Source organism: Phyllopteryx taeniolatus, chromosome 13 (assembly GCF_024500385.1).
Source record: "Phyllopteryx taeniolatus isolate TA_2022b chromosome 13, UOR_Ptae_1.2, whole genome shotgun sequence".
Lineage (NCBI taxonomy): Eukaryota > Metazoa > Chordata > Actinopteri > Syngnathiformes > Syngnathidae > Phyllopteryx > Phyllopteryx taeniolatus.
Window position 1 is genome coordinate 17,643,436 of NC_084514.1, and position 20,237 is coordinate 17,663,672.

A 20,237-nucleotide genomic window follows, 5' to 3' on the forward strand; every position below is an offset into this window, starting at 1 on the left:
TTATGGATCTCATGGTTGGCGTCTGGTATCATTTGGCTATGTACGTTAAATCTAATTTCCTAGAATTGCATGATCTGGTTATAGCTGGTTGAATTTGATCTTGTGAAAAATAGTTTTCCGGTTGCATCTGGTTACGCCTCAGGATAGCTGCTTGTATCTGGTTATGTCCAGTTGCATTTGGTTATGTTCCAGTTGATTTGATGATCTAGTTGCCACTCGTTGTAGTTTGTGATTCCATTTTATTTATTTTTTTGACAGTTATATTTGGCCATGCATCTCGTGCAGTACACATGGTCCGCTTCCTGCTGGGCCGTCAGCTGACGTGCCGCAGGCTGGGCGCTGCCCCCCCCCCTTCACCCGCCCGTTCTTCTCCGTACTTGAAATGTTTTCTCCGCGTGCTTGATGTTGACCGCGAAATGTGTTTGGAGGCAGGTTGTGGCCCGGCTGTGACATTGCGAGCAGTGTTGTCATAGAGGTGTTCAGTGTTCTGCCCGCAATCATGAGTGTGCTGGGTAGCTTTGCAATGTTTTATTGCGTCAAAGCCTGCCGACATTTATTCTGCGGCAGCTCGCTCATAATCCTCTTTTCGAGAGTGTGAAAAAATTGATATAAGTCGAGATGGAGCGGAACAGGGTGCCACGGATAGTTTGTGCGTTTTTTTTTAATAACGGTGACTTATCTACATAGATTTTGTGTTTTGAGACGTTCGATCGATCAAGCTTTTATTTGTATAGCGCCTTTCGTCAAGACAAAGTACTTCACAAGGCAAATGATAAATGACACGAACTCAAGCCTCCTACCCAGCCGCAGTCTCTGAGTCCCTGCGGCACCCAACACCCGTGCGTGACGCCCCCCAAACATGAAAACAAAAGCACAAACTACAGCAGATGACAGAAATGCTAAAATAAACAAGTATATCAATACATAAATAAAAAGATTAATATCATACTACAGTATAACAATAATCAAATTGTCTCAAATAAATCGACTGTTGCATCTGATTACCGAGTTACATCTCCAACCCCAATTCCAATGAAGTTGGGACGTTGTGTTAAACAAATAAAAACAGAATGCAATGATTTGCAAATCATGTTCAACCTATATTTTTAATTAATACACTACAAGACAAGCTATTTCATGTTCAAACTGATCAACTTGATTGTTTTTAGCAAATAATCATTAACTTAGACTTTTATGGCTGCAACACGTTCCCAAAAAGCTGGGACAGGCTCATGTTTACCGCTGTGTTACATCACCTTTCCTTTTAACGACATTAAATAAACGTTTGGGAACTGAGGATGCTAATTGTTGAAGCTTTGTAGGTGGAATTCTTTCCCATTCTCGCTCGATGTACAGCTTCAGCCGTTCAACAGTCCAGGGTCGCCGTTGTCATATTTTACGCTTCATAATGCGCCACACATTTTCGATGGGAGACAGGTCTGGACTGCAGGCAGGCCGGTCGAGTACCCGCTCTTTTATACTACCAAGCCACACTGTTGTAACACGTGCAGAATGCGGTTTGGCATTGTCTTGCTGAAATTAGCAGGGGCGTCCGTGAAAAAGACGTCGCTTGGATGGCAGCGTATGTTTCTCCAAAACCTGTATGTACCTTTCAGCTCTGGTTCCATATGGCTAATGCAGAGTAGTTTCCCCTGGTTAGATCTTGTCGTAGCTGGTTATGTATGGTTACATCTTATTTTGTGCAGCTGGTTTTAGCTGACTGAATGCTACTAGTTACAACTACTAGTTATGTAGTTATAGCTGCTTACATTTGGCTATGGCGAGTCGTTACATCCTGTTTTGTGTGTTTACATCTGGTTATGTACAGCAAATGCACATGTGGGTGTATATCGTTCTAGTTTCCAGTTAAATCTGGTGGTGTACGTTTCTTTTTGCAGTCACATCTAGTTAAATACAATTGACATCTGGTTGATGCACAGTAGTTACATCTCTTGTGAGAAATGGTTACGCACGGTTGCAGCTAATTTTGTGCAGTTGGCATCCTGTTATAGCCGGTTTCATCTGGATTCATCCCGTTACAAATGGAATATTGTCCAGTCCTGTACAGTGCACTCAGCCACCGACATGCGGCGGAAGAAGCATTTCTTCCTTGCAACACGAATAAAAGATGAAAAAGGTTTTCGTAAGCTGCGACCTTCACAGTACACGAGGCTCGTTTGGATTATTTGCAGAAGATTTTCTCTTTGCAGCTCAACTCGAATGTCAAAAGCAGCCAAAGAACACACGCTTGTTCACTCACCTCGAGCATTAGTTTTGTGTTTCTTTCAAGCTCGTCCAACAGGGTAAGTTGAGAAAGTCAACATCTGAAGGTTCGGCGTTTGAATCCATAAAACATGTGAAATCACCTCACTCTCGCCCCTTTCATCACAGTCCGATGTCACTTGAGGTGTCGCGGCGACACGGCCGCTCGCATCACGCCCTCTTCTATGATTCTCGCTTTCAGGATGCGTGAGGACATGTCCGGCGTGGTGTGCGTGAAGGCGGAGGAGGAGCCCGGCGAGAAGCTGTCCCAGGATGAGATCATCTCGCGCACCAAGCAGGTGATCCAGGGCCTGGACGCCCTGAAGCAGGAGCACCGCTCCATCCTGGACGGCCTGCTGGGCACGCTGCGCTGCCTCAAGCGGGATGAGGAGGGCGTGCTGGCGGAGGAGAAGTCGCGCATGATCCGAAAGTCCCTGGAGATGCTGGAGCTGGGGCTGAGCGAGGCCCAGGTCATGATGGCCCTGTCCGGCCACCTGAGCTCGGTGGAGTCGGAGAAGCAGAAGCTGCGGGCCCAGGTGCGCCGCCTGTGTCAGGAGAACCAGTGGCTGCGGGACGAGCTGGCCGGCACCCAGCAGAAGCTGCAGAAGAGCGAGCAGAGCGTGGCGCAGCTGGAGGAGGAGAAGAAGCACCTGGAGTTCATGAACCAGCTCAAGAAGTACGACGAGGACCTCTCCCCCTCGGTGAGTCCTCCTCCGACAGTCTACTCGGCTGTGCTGGGAATCGCATTTTCCTCTGCAGCGAGTAGAGAGAGATTTTTCACGGCCCGTGCTGATAATTAGTAGTCCAAGCGTTCCAAGCGTCAGCAGCATCTCTTATAAAGTTCACTGAAAATTGAAAGTTTTAAATTCTCTTATCGGCTTGTTGGATTAAAAAATAAATAAATAAATAAATTATTATGCCGATAAGCCTCAAAATGCCAAATATAATCGGTCTATGCCTATTAGCGAGGTGGCCGTTTTGGACGTGTAGTGGCTGTCGGGCTGAAACAATGAATCGTATCATTCGATTACAAAAAAAGGTTTAAGCAAAATCTCTGTCTTGAGGCTGCGGCGGCAATCCGCGAGAAAATAATGCATAAAAGACAGAGAGAGTGTGCATTTTCTTCTTCAGGAGGAGAAGGACTCGGAGTCCAGCAAGGAGACTCTGGATGATCTCTTCCCTGATGATCATGACGACCAAGCGCAAGGCAGTAAGTACACTAAAGGATTTTGTGTACTTGTGGGACCTACACGACTATGCCCCATCTGTGATTGTTTTATTATTATTTTGTTTTTTCCTCCCTCCCCTCTATCACTCCTGGTCAACCAGTAACATCACAAAGTAGGTGCACGAGGTAGCTGGTGGCTAAATGCTAGCATGGTTTGTACAGCGATTTGGACAGTGTTACAGCTCCTTTCATTTTGTTGTATGTCTTGTACATTTTTCTTTTGTGCCCCCCGCAGCGAGGCCGTGTGGAGGAAATGTTCTATTCTGGCTGGGTAGTTTCTAGCAGAAGAGCAGAGACAAATATGAGGGAGCACAACATAAATTTCAGTGACTGAAGCGTCACCGTGGCGGTCAATACCGTATAATGAGAAAGCTATGGCAGCGCTCCCCTGAGTTAGTTTGGGGTCACAAAGGATTTTCCTTTTAGTATAGTCATAAAACCTTTTCAGATGCACAAATAGGATTTGAAAGTGCGACAAGGACATGGACGACATTTTGGTGGATTAGGGTTACCACAAAGCAAAATGCAAAAATCAGATGGAGAATATTGGACTTGCAGTTTCTATTAAAACATTTTGAATTATTTTGAAATCAACGTCTACTATAACTTGTTTTTTTATGTGATACAATGATATTTTACATTTATTTCATTGTATTTATTCTTTCTTTGCTGTAATAATTGCATAATTTAATTTTTTTTTGTTTTTTATGAAACGTTTATTATTATCATCTATGAATATTTACAGTAATATATTATTAAACCCACTCATTGAAGTATTTATTATAAATGCTTCTATTTAACGCATGCGGGTCGCGGGCACGCGGGCACGCTGTACACCCTGAACCGGCCGCCAGCCAATCGCAGGGCACAAACAAACAGGAGTCGCACTCCTGTTGGCACGTCTTCGATGAACCTAAACCGGAGTTTATATTTGTTTGTTTGTTTTTTGGAAATGGTTTTGTTCATATATTTATGTTATTAGATTAGAGATGAGATGAGCTATACAATTTAATTATGCTGAATTCAATCTAATCATTCTAAATAGTTATTATACATTATTAAAATATTTAGAACGAGACTTTACACCGATTTGATTTGGCTTATCGGTATCGGCCGATATTTAGCATTTTGATGCTGATCGGTCGATCGGCTTTAATGTCATAATTCGGCGATCTTGTCAACTCAAATGTGACCGGATACACTCGTTACCGTGGCGACAACGACAATAATGGATTGCCGCGTGTGTTTGTAAGAACAAAATGGGGGGGGGGGGGGAAACGCGTGTTGGTGGTCAGCGGTGCTCAGGACAGGAGAGGACGTTGGTTTAAGGCTCGCTTGAGGGATGTTCACGTACTTTGAATACGATACGGCTCGCAAGCAGGCAACAAAAACGTTATGTAGCCTAGCAAGCTCGCGGTAGCACAAACGGTTGGATGTAAACATGCCGCCGTTCTGTCGAATCGTGCTCTAAAGTTTCGGGGTGGGTGAAGTCTAAAGTAATTGAATTACAGTAAGTTAGCAGCCATTATTTCTGTCACATTGTAATGTCGGCTTGACCTGACTGATTAGAATACACGATGTGATCAGAGCAGTGATTTCCAACCCTTATGGAGCCAAGGAACATATTTTACAATTGAAAAATCTGATTCTGATTCTGATTGACTGTATTGACTTCCTGCCATCTAATAGAAGACCATTCATTTGTTCTGTCTGTCACTATGCCTCACTGGCATAAATAGAGGAACAAAGATACATTTATTGTAAATATAATATTTTTGGAGCAATTAAGTACACAAGTATATACAGTAAATGAACAGGTCATTTAAATAGACACATTCCTCCATCTTGTGATCGGTTATCGTTTTTTTAAACTCGCTAATCGGTGATCGGCCCCCCAAATCCTGATCGTGTCAAGCCTATTTCGAACATATCTGGTGAGGATAAGAGGTTCAGGAAAGGGTTGGCTTTATTTCTATTTGAATGCCTTTTTTCTTCGTTATTTTTGTACATTGTATTTTTTATTGTTTTTGGGTGTGTCCACAAGTGGAAGACCAAAGGGTGGGGCGGAACTGACAGCTTTTGTATACGTGTGCTTTTGCATTGTGTCCCGTCAGTGTGTTTGACTTTGCCTCCAATTCCGCTCGCGATTCTCGTGCTAAATTTTGCGCTCATTCTCCGGCGTCCGTCCAGTCCGGCCGGCCCACGGCGGTGCGGCGGCGGCGGCCGCTCGGCAGGGCGGCTACGAGATCCCGGCCCGCCTGCGGACCCTCCACAACTTGGTGATCCAGTACGCCTCGCAGGGCCGCTACGAGGTGGCCGTGCCGCTCTGCAAGCAGGCCCTGGAGGACCTGGAGAAGACGTCGGGCCACGACCACCCCGACGTGGCCACCATGCTCAACATCTTGGCCCTCGTCTACAGGTCGGTCTCAAAAGAGATTCTGCAAGGGGACATTTCAATTCAAGTGGGCTGGGGGGCAAACTTTCATCTTTCAAATGGACAGGGAAAAAAGTTAATAACAGACATTTATTGTCATGTAATCATTTGGTACTATAAATGTTTCATTGTAATTAACCGATTATTTAGTCAAATAAATGTTTGTAAAATGTATGAAATATTTCAATAATACAATGATACCTCATGTTGTCATTGTATTATTTATCATTAATGTAATTGTAATTCATTAAAAATGTTGAATATAAGTTTAAAATTGGTAATTTTACAATGAACCAATTGTTTAAAGAGGTTAATGAATGATGCCGGGATGGACACATTTTGTGCTTAAGCGCCACATTAGATTTTTTAAACAGACAGGTAAAAAAAAAAAAGTTTTAATAACAGAATAATTCATTTTCATTTATCTATAATATAAACATTTGCAATTAATTAACCAGTTATTTAATGAGATAGAAGATATTCATAAAATGATAGTTCTAGCATAATTTAATATTTATAATTACATGAGTAAAATGTGTAAATTATTTTGTATTTTATTCAAATACAATTTTATTATAATAATTATTAATTAACCAATAATGAGAAATGTTTCAGCGGTGTGCAAATCACATTTTTTAAATGTGTATGTAAAATAGTTAATTTAATGATATCATTAGGGCTGTTCGATGCCACTTTTTTCAGACCGATACCAGTTTTGAGTATTCACCGATACCGATACAGAGTACCAATACCACGAGTACTTTTGATACATACAATGTCAACGAACACGACAGATAATGGTGAACAAAAACTTTTCTTTGATGATTTGCCCATGTATCAGACTTGCAGTGTAGCGCCAACTACTGGCGAGGAGGTCTTACTCCACGTCAGATTATTATTTTTTGCCTTGAGTATTTGTGGCTGGTGTCAGCAACCTTCACGAGTACCGTCATTTCTCGTGTATAATGCGCACCCCCAAAGTTGACCTCAAAATTCTGGAAAACCCTTCAACCTATGTATCATGCATTTTTACAATGCATGATTTTGCTTCTACCCATATGATCAAAACATGAAGTATTATATGTATTTTTTTATGTTTTTCAAATAATTATTCTGAAGCTAAGCACTTTATTTGAACACATACTTTTTTTCAATTTATTTATTTTGAAATACACAGCCCTACTTTTATTTAGTGAATGAGAAAACACACAGTTGTGCTCATATGTTTGATAACCCAGGCAGAATTTGGAAGATGAGTACAATTCTTTAAAGAAAACACAGGACCTGGCGAAACGCATTTCATTTTATTTTAATTTGATTCAAATTAAACTGTCAAGCATTTGAGAAAAGCATTATCATTAAACAAAACATAACCATAAATAAATTAATGATGGTCGTTCAGTCATCTGTTGTATTTATTAAAAAAAAATAAATTTCACAAATTCTGCCTGGGTATGTAAACTTATGAGCACAACTGTACATATATGCAGTCATACATACCCATGTCATATTGGAATGAAAGTGTAGGCTACACCTTTCCCATAACCACTAGGTTGCGCAGGCATATTAGAATGAAAGTGTACAGCTTTCTCATAACCTCTAGGTGGCAGTGGCATATTAGAATGAAAGTTTACAGCTTTTTCATAACCTCTACATGGCGGCATACATTTATAAAATGTGAAAACATTTTTCATTTTCCCCTATACTTATGTATAATGCCCACTATTGACTTTTGACAATTTTAGGGGGATAAAAATGCGCATTATACACAAGAAATTACGGTACCCGATACCATGAAATAAGGCCGGTATCGGCCTTATTTCGATACCTGGTATCGGTACTTGCCCATTCCTATATATAATCATAATTAAATCTTATTTATTTGATTGTATTATTTATATTACAAACATTAATTACAATTAATTAACCATTTAATTTAGTAAAATAAGTAAAACGTTAAATGTATGTACAAAATCTTTTAGTGGACTAATATTAATCTATTAGTATTTTTTTAATGAGTAATACATTTTGATGAGCCAATTTTAAGGAAAGGATGAATGAGCATACTTTACCCAGTCGTGTTTTAAGTGCCACAATAGTGTCTAAAAATTTTATTTTGTGCTGCCAGACTGGTTGCTAGACGACCGTCAAGGTCCTCGTGGAACCCGGCAAATACGCCCGACGATTTACAGTACGGCGTCAATGTCCCGACTGTCTGAACGGAACAAAAGAATGACCCAGACCTGCTGGAAAACTATTTTAACGGGTTCCTCTCGTTTTTCTCCCTCCTCCACAAATCTCATGTGTTGAAAGCTTGCCGTCTTTTGGTGAAGTGTGGGAAACGGTGGTGAAGCAGCATCGTGTTCGTGGAAGTTTTACGGCTGTGGTCTGGTGTGTGTTCACTTGCAGGGATCAGAACAAGTACAAGGAGGCGGCCAACCTGCTGAATGACGCTCTGGCCATCAGGGAGAAGACGCTGGGCCGGGACCACCCTGCTGTGAGTTCATGTTACCCGCAATCTTGTTATCATTGGTCTGGTCTGCTATACCATTTAAGCCTGTCGACAGAATGCGTAGAATATCAAAATATGTTCATACAGGATGTTTTGTGGATCTGGGAGCAGATCCACAAAATATATCCTGTATGAACAAAATATGTTCATACAGGATGTTTTGTGGATCTGGGAGGAGTATTACAATCGTGACTTGAGATAAATTTGTTCTGTGATCATGATATAGTGTAACACAAAACACAAATCATCTTTCCCCATGCAAATGAATAGAAATGCCATGAATCCCTTCCACCCCCCCCCCTCAAAAAAATAGCACTCTGTTATATTGTACTTTGTAAAAAAAAATACAATAATATCATAATTAAAAGAGTTCAACTGTTTTTGCCGCTTTTATTTTGTTTGCTTCAATTCAATGGACATTGTGCTGCTGCTTCTGCTGGAGGGCATTATCATAAAGATATACATGGAGACTCCTTATTCCCTATAAGATGTACTAATATTAGTCGTTTTATGCAGAGGATAAAGACTACATGCCTGTGAGTATTTTTACATTATATGCCTACATGTGTTGCTCCACCATTTATTTTCCAATATTCACTGGTTATAACACCAGCACTTAGTTGTTATTCATTAGCCCATCTATGGAGTTTTCCATCATGAGTTAGCATTAAGCTAGCTAGGGCTATGTGATTGTCTTAAGCAAAGCAAATGTATTTATGTAGCGCATTTCATACACAAGGTAGCATTTAGAAAAACATATGATAAACATTTAAAAGAAAGAGAAAAATACAATTAAAATGGCGTACAGTGCAAGGAAGATCGTTTGAAAGTGGAAATGCTCTAGAAAGCATGAGAAAAAAGAAGAGTTTTTAACCTGGACTTAAAAACATTCACACTTGGGGCTGATGTCACTTTTGTTGACAACTTCTTCCATTTGTGTGCAGCATAACAGCTATAAATTGCTTCACCATGTTTGCGTTGGACTCGGTGCGACACTATCTGATCTGAGTCTGCTGATCTCGGAGCCCTACTGGGTTTATATTCCATTAGCATTTCTTTTATGTATTCAGGACCTAAACCATTTGGGGATTTATAGGCCAGTGGCAGAACTTTAAAATCTATCCTCAAGCTGACTGGGAGCCAATGTAGAGACTTTTGAATTGGAGTAATATGTTCCGACCTCTTTGTTCTGGTGAGAACCCGAACTGCAGCATTCTGAATGAGCTGAAGCTGTTTAATGCTCTTTTGGGAGAGCCTAGTCAGAAGACCATTACAATAGTCAAGTCTACTTGAGATAAAAGTATGGATGAGCTTCTCCTGGTCTGCTTGGGACATGCACGCCTTCACTCTGGATACAGTATGTTCCTCAAATGGTAGAAGGCAGTTTTAGTCATCGATTTGATATGACTTGAAAATGAGGTCGGAATCGATCAGCACTCCAAGGCTTCGGACTTGGTCTTTGTTTTTTTATGATGCCAGGTATTTACGAACAGCAATCCTCTTTTCTTTACTGCCAAAAACAATGATCTCAGTTTGGTTGTGGTTTAATTGAAGAAGGTTTTAGCTCACCCAGTTATCTGTTTTAGACGGTGACAAAACACCCCAATTGAACTATAGTGATGTGGAGACACTGCTAGATATACGGTAACTGTGTGTCATCTGCATAGCCATGATAGTCAACATTGAGGTTCTGAAGAATTGGACCCAAGGGCAGCATATACAGGCTGAACAAGAGGGGTCCAAGAACTGACCCTTGTAGGACCCCATAGGTCATTGCCATTCTATGAGACTGAACAGTTTAAAGCCACAATGTGTAATTCTCTTTGGTTTAGTTTGGCAATATACTTCAAGTGGGAGGGGCAATAAAAAGAATGAAGCCTCCGTTTTGAAGATTTGTTCACTATCTGCCAAGCTGCTGCTTGTTGTCAAGACTGTTGAATCCCCACCACCAAACAATGCTTGCATCTGAAATCTTTGTCCGTGAGCCAAAGCATATTGGGTCGCTGATTATGTTTTCAAATATATTGTTCACATACTGTAGCATTCATTCTAGCAGTATTGTGACAATTCCAATCCCCGTGGTCATTTTGGTCACTACATTTTCCTGCCGTTTGATCTCCAGTCCCGCTAATGGGTTCCGTGTGTTTTCAGCGATGCTAACGTGCTACCTTCATGACTTAGTAGAAGCGCATCTTAATATTTGCCGATTTCGACCCAGGCGGGCTGAGTCATTGGCCTTGTTTGCCCAGCCTGTCATCGCCCTGACCTCTTTATTTTTATCTCTGTTCGCATTCAGCCAGTAAGGGAACCAGGACGCGCTTTCTGTCTTTCCGATCGATAATATTGATTTTAGCCGCCTCCCTCGCAGGCAACACGGGATTCATCATTCTTAGAAGCTTATTACAGCTTTTCGTGCGTGTGTACTTGAGCACCCTGACACTAGAGGATGATGATGATGATGATGATGATGATGATAGTCGCACACGTGTATATGAAAAGCAAACTAACTGTGTTAACCCCTTCAGGTGTGGACCTTCAGCAATCGCCATTTTGTGAGGTCAGCCCCCCATCACCTTTCACCTTGATTCCACAAAGTGATCCCCACAGAAAATCATCATCTTCCTCCTCACTCTCTCTTCCACAAACAGACCTGAGATTCAATTTCTCCTCTTCGATTGGTCAAATCCCTAAAGGAGACATATTATGCACTTTCTTTCACCATTTAAAGCTGTTCCCAGAAGTCTTACTAGCGTGTCTGTCACATGCGTTCATCAAAATGACCCAAGGATCAAAAGTTATAGCACATATGCACACACTGTCTTCTTGTTTTGTGTGAAACTAGCCTGGTGTGAGAGGGCTCACTGGTGGGTACACTTCTGTTACCGTGACGAACGAGGGCAGAGCGAGGGCACGGCTTCTGCTTGTGGGAGGGGGGGGCTCTCATAGACGATTAAAACATTTTCACTTGTTGAGGTAGCACTTTAAGCATTTTCACCCTGGGGGCACTTCATACACTACACTGTCTTCTCCACACTTTATGCATGCAACATTTCATACACGTCTCAATTACTGTGCGTACATGTGGCGCACGCAGCGGAGACATCGACAAACAAATTCCTCCACCCGTACTGCGTCGACAACTTCAAGTAGGTGCCATTTATCAGAAGCTAACACAAATCTACAGATCCAACAAAAGCAATTAAAAAGTCACATTTTCCATAATATGTCCCCTTTAAAAAAGAAAAAAGCACCCGCACATTCTATTATCTGAGCATCGCAACAAGCCGACCCTTCCTCCTCTTCCTCTTCCAACTCTGAAATTTCACCACCAGAGGGGATCAAATGACAAGCCGTCCTTAATCAATGACTTCCGTCCTTAATCAATGACTTCATCTCTGAGCGTAATCCGACTTTCTCCCCAGACCACAGAGCTCGACGTTTGACGCAGCGGGGCCGATTTGAGGCCTGCCGCCGCCGCCTTCGTTTTGAAAGCTGACAAAGGTTTGTCTCGTTCCCGACAGGTGGCCGCCACGCTCAACAACCTGGCGGTGCTGTACGGCAAGAGGGGCAAGTACAAAGAGGCGGAACCGCTGTGCAAGAGAGCGCTGGAGATAAGAGAGAAGGTGGGAAGTTTTCATTTCTAGTTTTTTTTCCTTAAAAAGAAAAAAAAAAGAAAATAAATAAAATGCCAGTGAAGTAACAAAAAAGTGGCTACCCTCTCGCCCACCGGGGTAATCCCCAACGTACAGGCGCCGAGCCGGGGGGGCACGAAGTATACCCACACCTGCTCGGCGCCTCTCACCCTGGGCAACTCCAGAGTGGAAGAGAGTCCAACCCCTCTCGAGAGGACTGGTACCAGAGCCCGAGCCCGACTATATCTCGTCGGAACTTCTCGACCTCACACACCAGCTTGGGCTCCTTCCCTGCCAGAGAAGTGACATTCCACGTCCCGAGAGCCAGCTTCTGTAGTCGGGGATCGTGTCAATAAATTAGAATGTGGTATTCAGTTCAGTTCAGTTCAGTTTATTTTTGAAAGGGGACAATGCAATTTCATAAAACACATGAAGTACACATGGTTAAAAAAGCCAGAATTAGCCAGAAGGCTAGTTTTCATCTGTAGTCCCCTGGCCATGATGTAAAAAAGCAGTAAAATACATCTACAAGACAATATAATACAGGATACATAATCAAACTATACTATTAAGAGAGAATAAAACCATAATTTTTTTGATCATAACAAAAAGACAACATAACATACTTGTCTTTTAGTGTTGGCAGCTATAGGTGTTAACTAGCCACATTTTCAGTTTTTTTGTGAAGGCCTTGTATGTTGTAAGCAGTTTAACCTCCTTAGGTACTGAGTTCCACTCACCAGCGCTCCTCACTGACCAGGCTGACTTACTGAAAGTGCTCCTGCGCACAGGAATGAGACAGTCACCTCTGACAGAGCCTCGAGTGACACGCTCAGAGCTGTTTCTTTGGCTGATGAACTCAGCCAGAGGAGCTGGGGCCAAATCATGCAGTACTTTATAAATCAAATTTAAATCTGCAAATATGTGAAGACGGTCCCAGTTTAAAAGACTGTATTTTTTTAAAATTGCACAGTGATGATAGTGCCTTGGTTTTTTATCCATCACTTTAATTACTTGTTTGTACAAAACTTCCAATGGTTTTTTTGCATTCTGACCAGCCTGGGACCAACTGGTTATGCAATAGTTAAAGTGACTAAGAATCATCGAATGCAGGTAAATCTTTGCAGCTTCAGTTGACATTTCATTCCGAATTGCACGAAAATTTGCGAGGTTTAATTTGATATTTTTACACAATTTGTCAATTTGGGCTTTAAAGGAAAGCTGTGAATCAATTATTAACCCAAGATATTTGTATTGGCTGACAATTTGCATTTTTTCTCCATTAACAAGTATGTCGGGGTCAGGTGATACTCTATTTGTTTTAGTGAGATACATGCCTACAGTTTTAGAAACGTTTAGCTGTAGACAGCACTCCTGCAACCAAGTTGTGACACAGGACATTGTATTAGTGAGTTTAGCAGCAACAGTATCTTTGGAGCGACCATGAACAAAGAAAACTGTGTCGTCTGCATACGTTACGCACTCTGCTTCAGAGCAAACAGTGGGCAAATCGTTGCAAATCGTATTATAGTTTTCAATTCAAAAAGTGAAACTCGTATACAGCGGTGCATTGAGACATGGCTTGAATTTGTTTCATGACCAAACTCGTAACTAAAGACACTCGTCTCGCAAATCTTCTTTCCCCATTGAAATGAATGGAAATGCCATTAATCTGTTCTAGCGTCCCCCCAAAAGTTTATTTTTTAATAAGAAAAATCGCACTCTATGAAACATTCTGTAACAACATAATAGAATGTAAAGAAATGAGGTTTTTTTCCACATTTTGTTGTTTGTTTAGTGGACATTGTGCTGCTCCTACTGGGGCAGCATAATTCATAGACATATGGATATACATCAAGAAGGTCACAGCTCCTCAGTAAGCCGCAGTAATATTAGTTGTTCTTTGCAGACCATAAAGAATATATTCTTATATTATGTTATCTGTCTACAAATTTACGTTGTTTGGTTCAATACACAAAGTGTAATTCTTTGTTTTATGTTTATTTTAACAGTAAACTGTTTATACTGCAATAAGTTTTTGCTCGCAAGTCAAAGCAAAAAATCGTGCGAACGATGGCTCGTATTTCCAGCCTGCCGCAAGTAGCGAAAATCAGCATTTAATTTACGCCACCTCAAAAAGATTTAAAATTGCCTATACATGCTACAAGATGGCAGCAAAGCACTACATGAAGTGCCTCAACTTGCTTCAACATAGTTTTTGGCACCCAGTGGCACAAAATCAACAAATGGTCTTTTCAGCAAATAACAGACCATGTGGGGAACACTGTAACAGCAAACAAAACACAAGGCTGTGTGTCTAAAAACGAGACAATGTGTTTAACCCCTCTGTTTGTTTGCACTGGAAAAATGACCTTCTCAAAACAAGTCAGCAAGCGTACGTTTGTTTCAAACCAGGAAACAAAGGCGGAACATGTGGTGAATGTAGCACACGTGGCGAACGGTTAACCAAATGGCGCACGCTGTCCAAACGTTTGCTCGGACCCTCGTCTTGAGCGCCCCCTGCTGTCGTTGCGCTCCAGGTGCTGGGCAAGGACCACCCGGACGTGGCCAAGCAGCTCAACAACCTGGCCCTGCTGTGTCAGAACCAGGGCAAGTACGAGGAGGTGGAGTACTACTACATGCGAGCGCTGGAGATCTACCAGACCAAACTGGGGCCAGACGACCCTAACGTGGCCAAAACCAAAAACAACCTGGTGAGGAGGAGTGCGTCTTTGGGCTTGTTTGCTAAATCCACCTTTTGATGGTACTGTAACACGTCGTCCGCCAGGCCTCCTGTTACCTCAAGCAAGGCAAGTTCAAGCAGGCGGAGACGCTCTACAAAGAAATCCTCACACGAGCCCACGAGAGGGAGTTTGGCTCTGTTGACGGTAGCTAGGCCGTGCGCCTGTCTCGATTGACCACACGCACGGCAACCCACAAACACGCACACACTTGTGGACACAAATGACGTTGTTGTTTACACCGCAGGCGAGAACAAACCCATTTGGATGCACGCCGAGGAGAGGGAGGAACAAAGTAAGGTGAGGAATTTGTCATCTTTGTAGCCGAGAGCTGCTTGTTTTGCGAGTGCTCTTGAGTCGGAGCCAGCAATTGGAGCACATTTGATTGATTTTCCAAATGATATTTTCATTCTTATAAACCAGATTAGTTGATATTTTTTTATTCTTGCTGAAATGGTGTGAGCTTTGAGGGGAGGTAGTCCTGTCTCAAGTAAATAAGCCAACACTCACTCCCAATGCCAATTGCGGCTTTCGTTTCCAGCAGGCTACTACTAGCTGAGCACAAACAAAAAGCAAAACAAGTCAAAATGTATTTATTGTATTTTTACTGGTGAAGGCAGTCCTTCGTCACCAGGCAGTCGAACTCTCGTATCAAGGAGTACCCGCCCCCTCCTCGTCTGCCGGGCCAGTGCCAAACACGGCTTTTGTTACCATGACGCCCGGGGTGGAAGTACTTATTGAACGCTGAGTCTAAAAAAAAATAACCCCACATTAAAAGTCGCTATTGGATTTCTGCAAGAAGATCAACGCTTACGTCTCGGACAGTCACGACATTGTGTCCATGTCTTCCTCTCCTTTGCCCACCTCAGTGCTGCGTTTCCTTGACGTGACACCAACTCCGCTGAGTTAAGCCCCACTGATGTTGAAAGCGGTCGCCGTGGTAACTTGTGTTACTATGTGCGTCGAGTGTAGCAGCTAAATCGTATACAGAAAAGCTGCAGTAAGAGTTCCTTATTCAATGTTTCTATTGCTTTGAATAAATGCTATCATCACATGTAAAAACCCAGAATATTTTGTAAAACAGTACATGAATTCCACAAAAAGAAGGTAGGCCTCCTCTTGTAATTTCATCACCTGGCAGCAGTGCCTGGTCGGAGCCACGCTCGCATATCTCTGCCGTCGCGCGCTAGCGCCAAAACCACCACTTTGGTCAATAATTACAAAATATAACATCCCCACATGGAGACTCACCAATAGTATTGATTTGTGATAAGATAGGAACTTGACCAAATTGAAACTTGCGAGGTTTCGGCCTGACGCCAGCGGTATCCTCGAAGTTCACGTGAAAAATCACTGAAATAAGATCTCTGAATTTTGAGTTTTTACGAGGGTTAAATTCATTGTGTTATTGGGGTGTGATTTGAAACAAATCACTATGTTTGAAATCACAATGCTGTGGTTTTCTCCCAGGGCAAGCAGAAGGACGGCTCACCTTTCGGAGAGTACGGAGGCTGGTATAAAGCTTGTAAAGTCGCCAGGTGATTTTAAAACCATGATGACAATTGAACAGTGGAAAGTGTTTGTTTGAGCTAAGGTGATGTGTTGTTGCCGCAGCCCCACCGTCACCACCACGCTGAAGAATCTGGGCGCGCTCTACAAGCGGCAGGGCAAGTTCGAGGCGGCCGAGACCCTGGAGGAGGCCGCCGTGCGTTCCAGGAAGCAGGTGCCGCCGACTGCACGCACGCACGCAAATGACACGTTCGGAACCATACTTGGGCCACGTGTGCCAATGAGTTTCTCATTATTTGTATTTTATATCAAGCGGTCAGTAGCCGCACACAAGAATAATAATGTCCAAAATGTCGCTATGTGCATATTTACAACATTGGGCAATGAACTGTATCAATGTATGTGGCAACTGTACATGAATATGAAATCATCTATCGTCGCTGTCGGGTATCCAAATATGATCAATTTCATATTTTTTCATACATCAATAATATTGGTCTGTCCCCATGTCCTCTGTTGTCCAATTGAAAGATGTGGAAACAGCGTGAGAACAGATTTATGAAGGCCCAACTGTCAGAGAAGGGTTGGTAAACTCCGCCTCTTCCCTCATGCTGCGGGAGCCATGTGACATGATGGCGCCTCAAAATTGAAAGTTAGAATCTGAATAATAATAATTTGATCGTTTTTATATTTATTGCATCACTCCTGCCTTAAAGACCCTTGAAAAAGTGTTTGAGAAGATAATGTATCCACGGTCAAAGGCTTTTTGTCCGGCGTGAGCGCATACTTTGATGTGAGTGGGCGCACTACAAAAACTCAAAAAGTTACCAAGAATACTTGTCTTATTTCTAGTCAAACCTAATAAAAACAAAATAAATGATAACACTTCAAAAAAAAAAGACTCATCACCTTTGTAGACTGCAACGAGCCACAAGCACAGTCGACCGAAGCGCGAGAAGTAGGAAGGCATTCCACGCTTCTATGCTGCATGCTAAGGGGTGGCAGCGGGAGGGCACATGCGACTTTGTTGTTATTCAAATCTCCACCTGGGCACGAGGGATGAAATAGAACATCATTTCTAGTTTCACTTGTTTCAAGCTAATACTTACTTGAAATCAGTCCAGGAAAAAAAAAATGCTAGTGGAGTTGTAGTTGAATCAAAAATGCTAAGAAAAAAAACAAAACTTACTCCACTTAATCCATTTGTTTCCCTATTTATTTCAATCAAAATGAGCTTGACACAAGGGAAAATTGTCTCAAAAATTTAGTTTTTGCAGTGTGGTGCTGGTGGCGTGGCCTGGCATTTTAAGCAACAACAGCGTGATCAATTGTTTTGTTTAGCATATTAGTGATTGAAAATGATTTTTGGGGTGGTGTTGCTGTTACTGCACAACGGTATATGATAGCGATACAAGGTATAATACCTGAACGGTGCGGTGCGCTCTTTGGTAACTCAAGCAAGATGACGTCCTTAAAAGTAGCCTTTTGGGGAGGACGGGTTTCCGCACAACTGCGACAATATACAGAAGCAAATTTGAACACCGGCAATAAAAAATAAAAAAAATCTAACAAAAATATGGGCTCAAGTGTTCTAAACGGCAGAATTTTTTTGTCAATCAATTTTCCTTGTATGTTGCTTGCATATGCCAACGCACTAAATATGCTAAGTAGCATCACAACTTCCTCCTGTTGCCCATGTAAGGGCGTGTGACCGTAAGCTGAAGTTGCAGTACATCGCAAATTGCTGCCATGCCACAGAAGACTGAATTGAAATCATTATTACGATTTAATTCCCATTTTCAAGTGTTCCTGCCCTGGGACAAATGTTTGAGTCAAAATCATTAGTCGTCATTTTGAGTATAAATAGTGCATTTCAGAGTACATTCTCAACACAATAATAGCTCAAAATGGAACCTTGAATCCTTTTATGGTTTAGGGTCTGGACACGGCGCACAAGCAGCGCCTGGCCGACGTGCTGGGCGAGCCGGAGGCCCGCGAGAAGCAGCGCAGCCGCGAGAGCTTGACCTCAGACACGGTCAAGTACGAGAGCGGGCCCGACGGCGGCGAGGAAGTGAGTATGAGCGTGGAGTGGAACGGGGTAAGTGCAGTACACAGCCCTCGCCAGCCATTATTGTTTACACTCAGCGTTGATACTTTATGGTCGCAGTCGTCAGAGTATGTTGTTGATTGACTGGTAGGAAGCTGCTGTAGCCTACTGTGGTACCTTGACGAACAACTTAGGATATTTTTCAAGTTAAGAGCCCTTGCTTGGTTGATAATGCTGTAATGCCCTCGCATGTGGGAAAGGGGAGCCACAGTTACCGATGCAACAACTACAAAATGAGAACACTAGTTGTAAATTAGTTGAACAAACAACTTTTTACTGGCTTCTTATTAGGGCTGCCACTATCGAATCATTTTAGAATCGATTATCCTATAGATTTCGTTGAGTAATCGCATTTTATTCTCATTGAGGGCTGGACTTCTATCCTTAAACTGGATATGTCGGTCCTGAGTGTATAGCATCAACCTTAGCGTTTGCTAAGGTAAAAAAACAAAACAAAACAAAAAACCGCTATGATGCAGCTCACTCATACATCATGTTATATGTACATTACACAACTAATAGTGTCTTAAAAATCACTTACAGACGCTCCTGTGTTGTTTTTGGCAAAGTTTTTCACTGGCCCAACACTGCACGCGTCTGCAATAAATGTCCTTACGGTAAACATGCAAAATATGCTTTTATTGATATTTGATTGAGAGCTTGGTCACGGAATCAATTCAACTTGCGAGTCAAGGTACCACTCGAGTTCCATCAAGCAGTACACTTTGCTTCCGTTCAGTATGGGACACGTTGCTTGTGTTTGGAAATCTTTTTGGCATCCTTATGTTGGAGTGCCAGGTACAGTTTTTAGGGTAACGCTATGAAAGGTTTTAGGGATAGCTTGAAACCATATCGTACCGTACTGAACTGAACTGGACTGCTTGGTGGAAACGTGCGCATAGATATTCGAGATGCTTTTTGTGCTTCTTGTAGCAAGTGTCAGCTCATCTAAGCACCAAATAACTTTTTAGTGTTGTTGTAGCTCCTTTAGTATTACACACATCATTCTTTCACTTGTGACTCTTTTCTGTCTAAAATGTCCACTAATGCCGAAAAAAATGCTTGCTCAGCTCTCAGACTGCTTTCATATCATCTCTCCACGCCACTAACGGCATCTAGATCTACGGCTTTCTTTGCATAGCAGCACTAGTCGTAGCTACGGTGGCCTGGAAGTGCAAAACAATCTAACAAATTGCAAAACACTTTTACATTTCAGAAAACAAATGAACAAAAGCAGAAAGACTTACAAAAGACGAAACAAATTACAATTGAGACAACCCGGAAAGGGCGGGTCCCATTTCACAGACATTCTTGGAAATTCCACGGCCTTTCTCGGCAACCGATCGGCCGCTCAAGGAAACGGTTGCCAAATCACGCACGCTGCGCCGTAGTTCAATCGGCTTCGGCGGCGGTGCTCGGTGTGCGCCAGCCTTAACCGCCATAACCCTCACCTTAACGCATCCTAAACTGCTTTAACCCCAACCCTCGTCCCAAACCTAACCATAATAAACGTCTTTATACATTTTTTTTTAAAACTATATTTGGGATGGACATCTGCGTAGCCTACCCTTCCCGCGATGCAGGAGCCAATCATGTTGAAGCGGGGGCGGGTCTTGCCGAGAAAGGCCATGAGAATGTCTGTGAAATGGGACCCTCCCTTTCCGGGTTGTCTCAATTGTAATTTGTTAACGTGTTTTCTGAAATGTAAAAGTGTTTCACAATTTGTTATATTATTTTGCACTTCCGGGCCACCGTACATAGCACCCCCGAGACAATCAATCGGCATCTCCTGCTGTGTCAGCCATGTTGTCA

General features: G+C 42.4%; 1 protein-coding gene and 1 long non-coding RNA gene across 16 annotated transcripts in view; one reads left to right on the forward strand and one right to left on the reverse strand.

The window, feature by feature from the left end:
• The window catches only part of klc1a (kinesin light chain 1a), a 34,541-nt gene that overhangs the window by 2,787 nt on the left and 11,517 nt on the right, over positions 1-20,237 (forward strand). For 6 of the 12 annotated variants that reach the window (XM_061796179.1, XM_061796180.1, XM_061796183.1 and 3 more), the window contains exons 1-11: positions 2,266-2,963; positions 3,394-3,472; positions 5,681-5,909; positions 8,334-8,421; positions 11,958-12,059; positions 14,609-14,782; positions 14,857-14,956; positions 15,057-15,109; positions 16,280-16,347; positions 16,424-16,532; positions 18,255-18,389. In XM_061796179.1, coding sequence (XP_061652163.1) covers positions 2,448-2,963; positions 3,394-3,472; positions 5,681-5,909; positions 8,334-8,421; positions 11,958-12,059; positions 14,609-14,782; positions 14,857-14,956; positions 15,057-15,109; positions 16,280-16,347; positions 16,424-16,532; positions 18,255-18,389 — 1,653 coding nt within the window. In that variant the 5' untranslated portion in view covers positions 2,266-2,447. Of the gene's footprint in view, positions 1-2,265; positions 2,964-3,393; positions 3,473-5,680; positions 5,910-8,333; positions 8,422-11,957; positions 12,060-14,608; positions 14,783-14,856; positions 14,957-15,056; positions 15,110-16,279; positions 16,348-16,423; positions 16,533-18,254; positions 18,417-20,237 lie in introns of those variants that run through there. The other 6 variants (XR_009791640.1, XM_061796175.1, XM_061796177.1 and 3 more) reach the window with 2 other exon arrangements.
• Positions 5,792-20,237, reverse strand: part of LOC133488382 (uncharacterized) — a 37,083-nt gene continuing 22,637 nt past the window's right edge. For 2 of the 4 annotated variants that reach the window (XR_009791641.1, XR_009791642.1), the window contains exons 2-4: positions 17,228-17,364; positions 8,365-8,481; positions 5,792-5,928 (exon numbers count right to left, since the gene is read on the reverse strand). This is a non-coding gene — a long non-coding RNA (uncharacterized LOC133488382). Of the gene's footprint in view, positions 5,929-8,364; positions 8,482-17,227; positions 17,365-17,742; positions 17,829-20,237 lie in introns of all 4 variants that reach the window. The other 2 variants (XR_009791643.1, XR_009791644.1) reach the window with 2 other exon arrangements.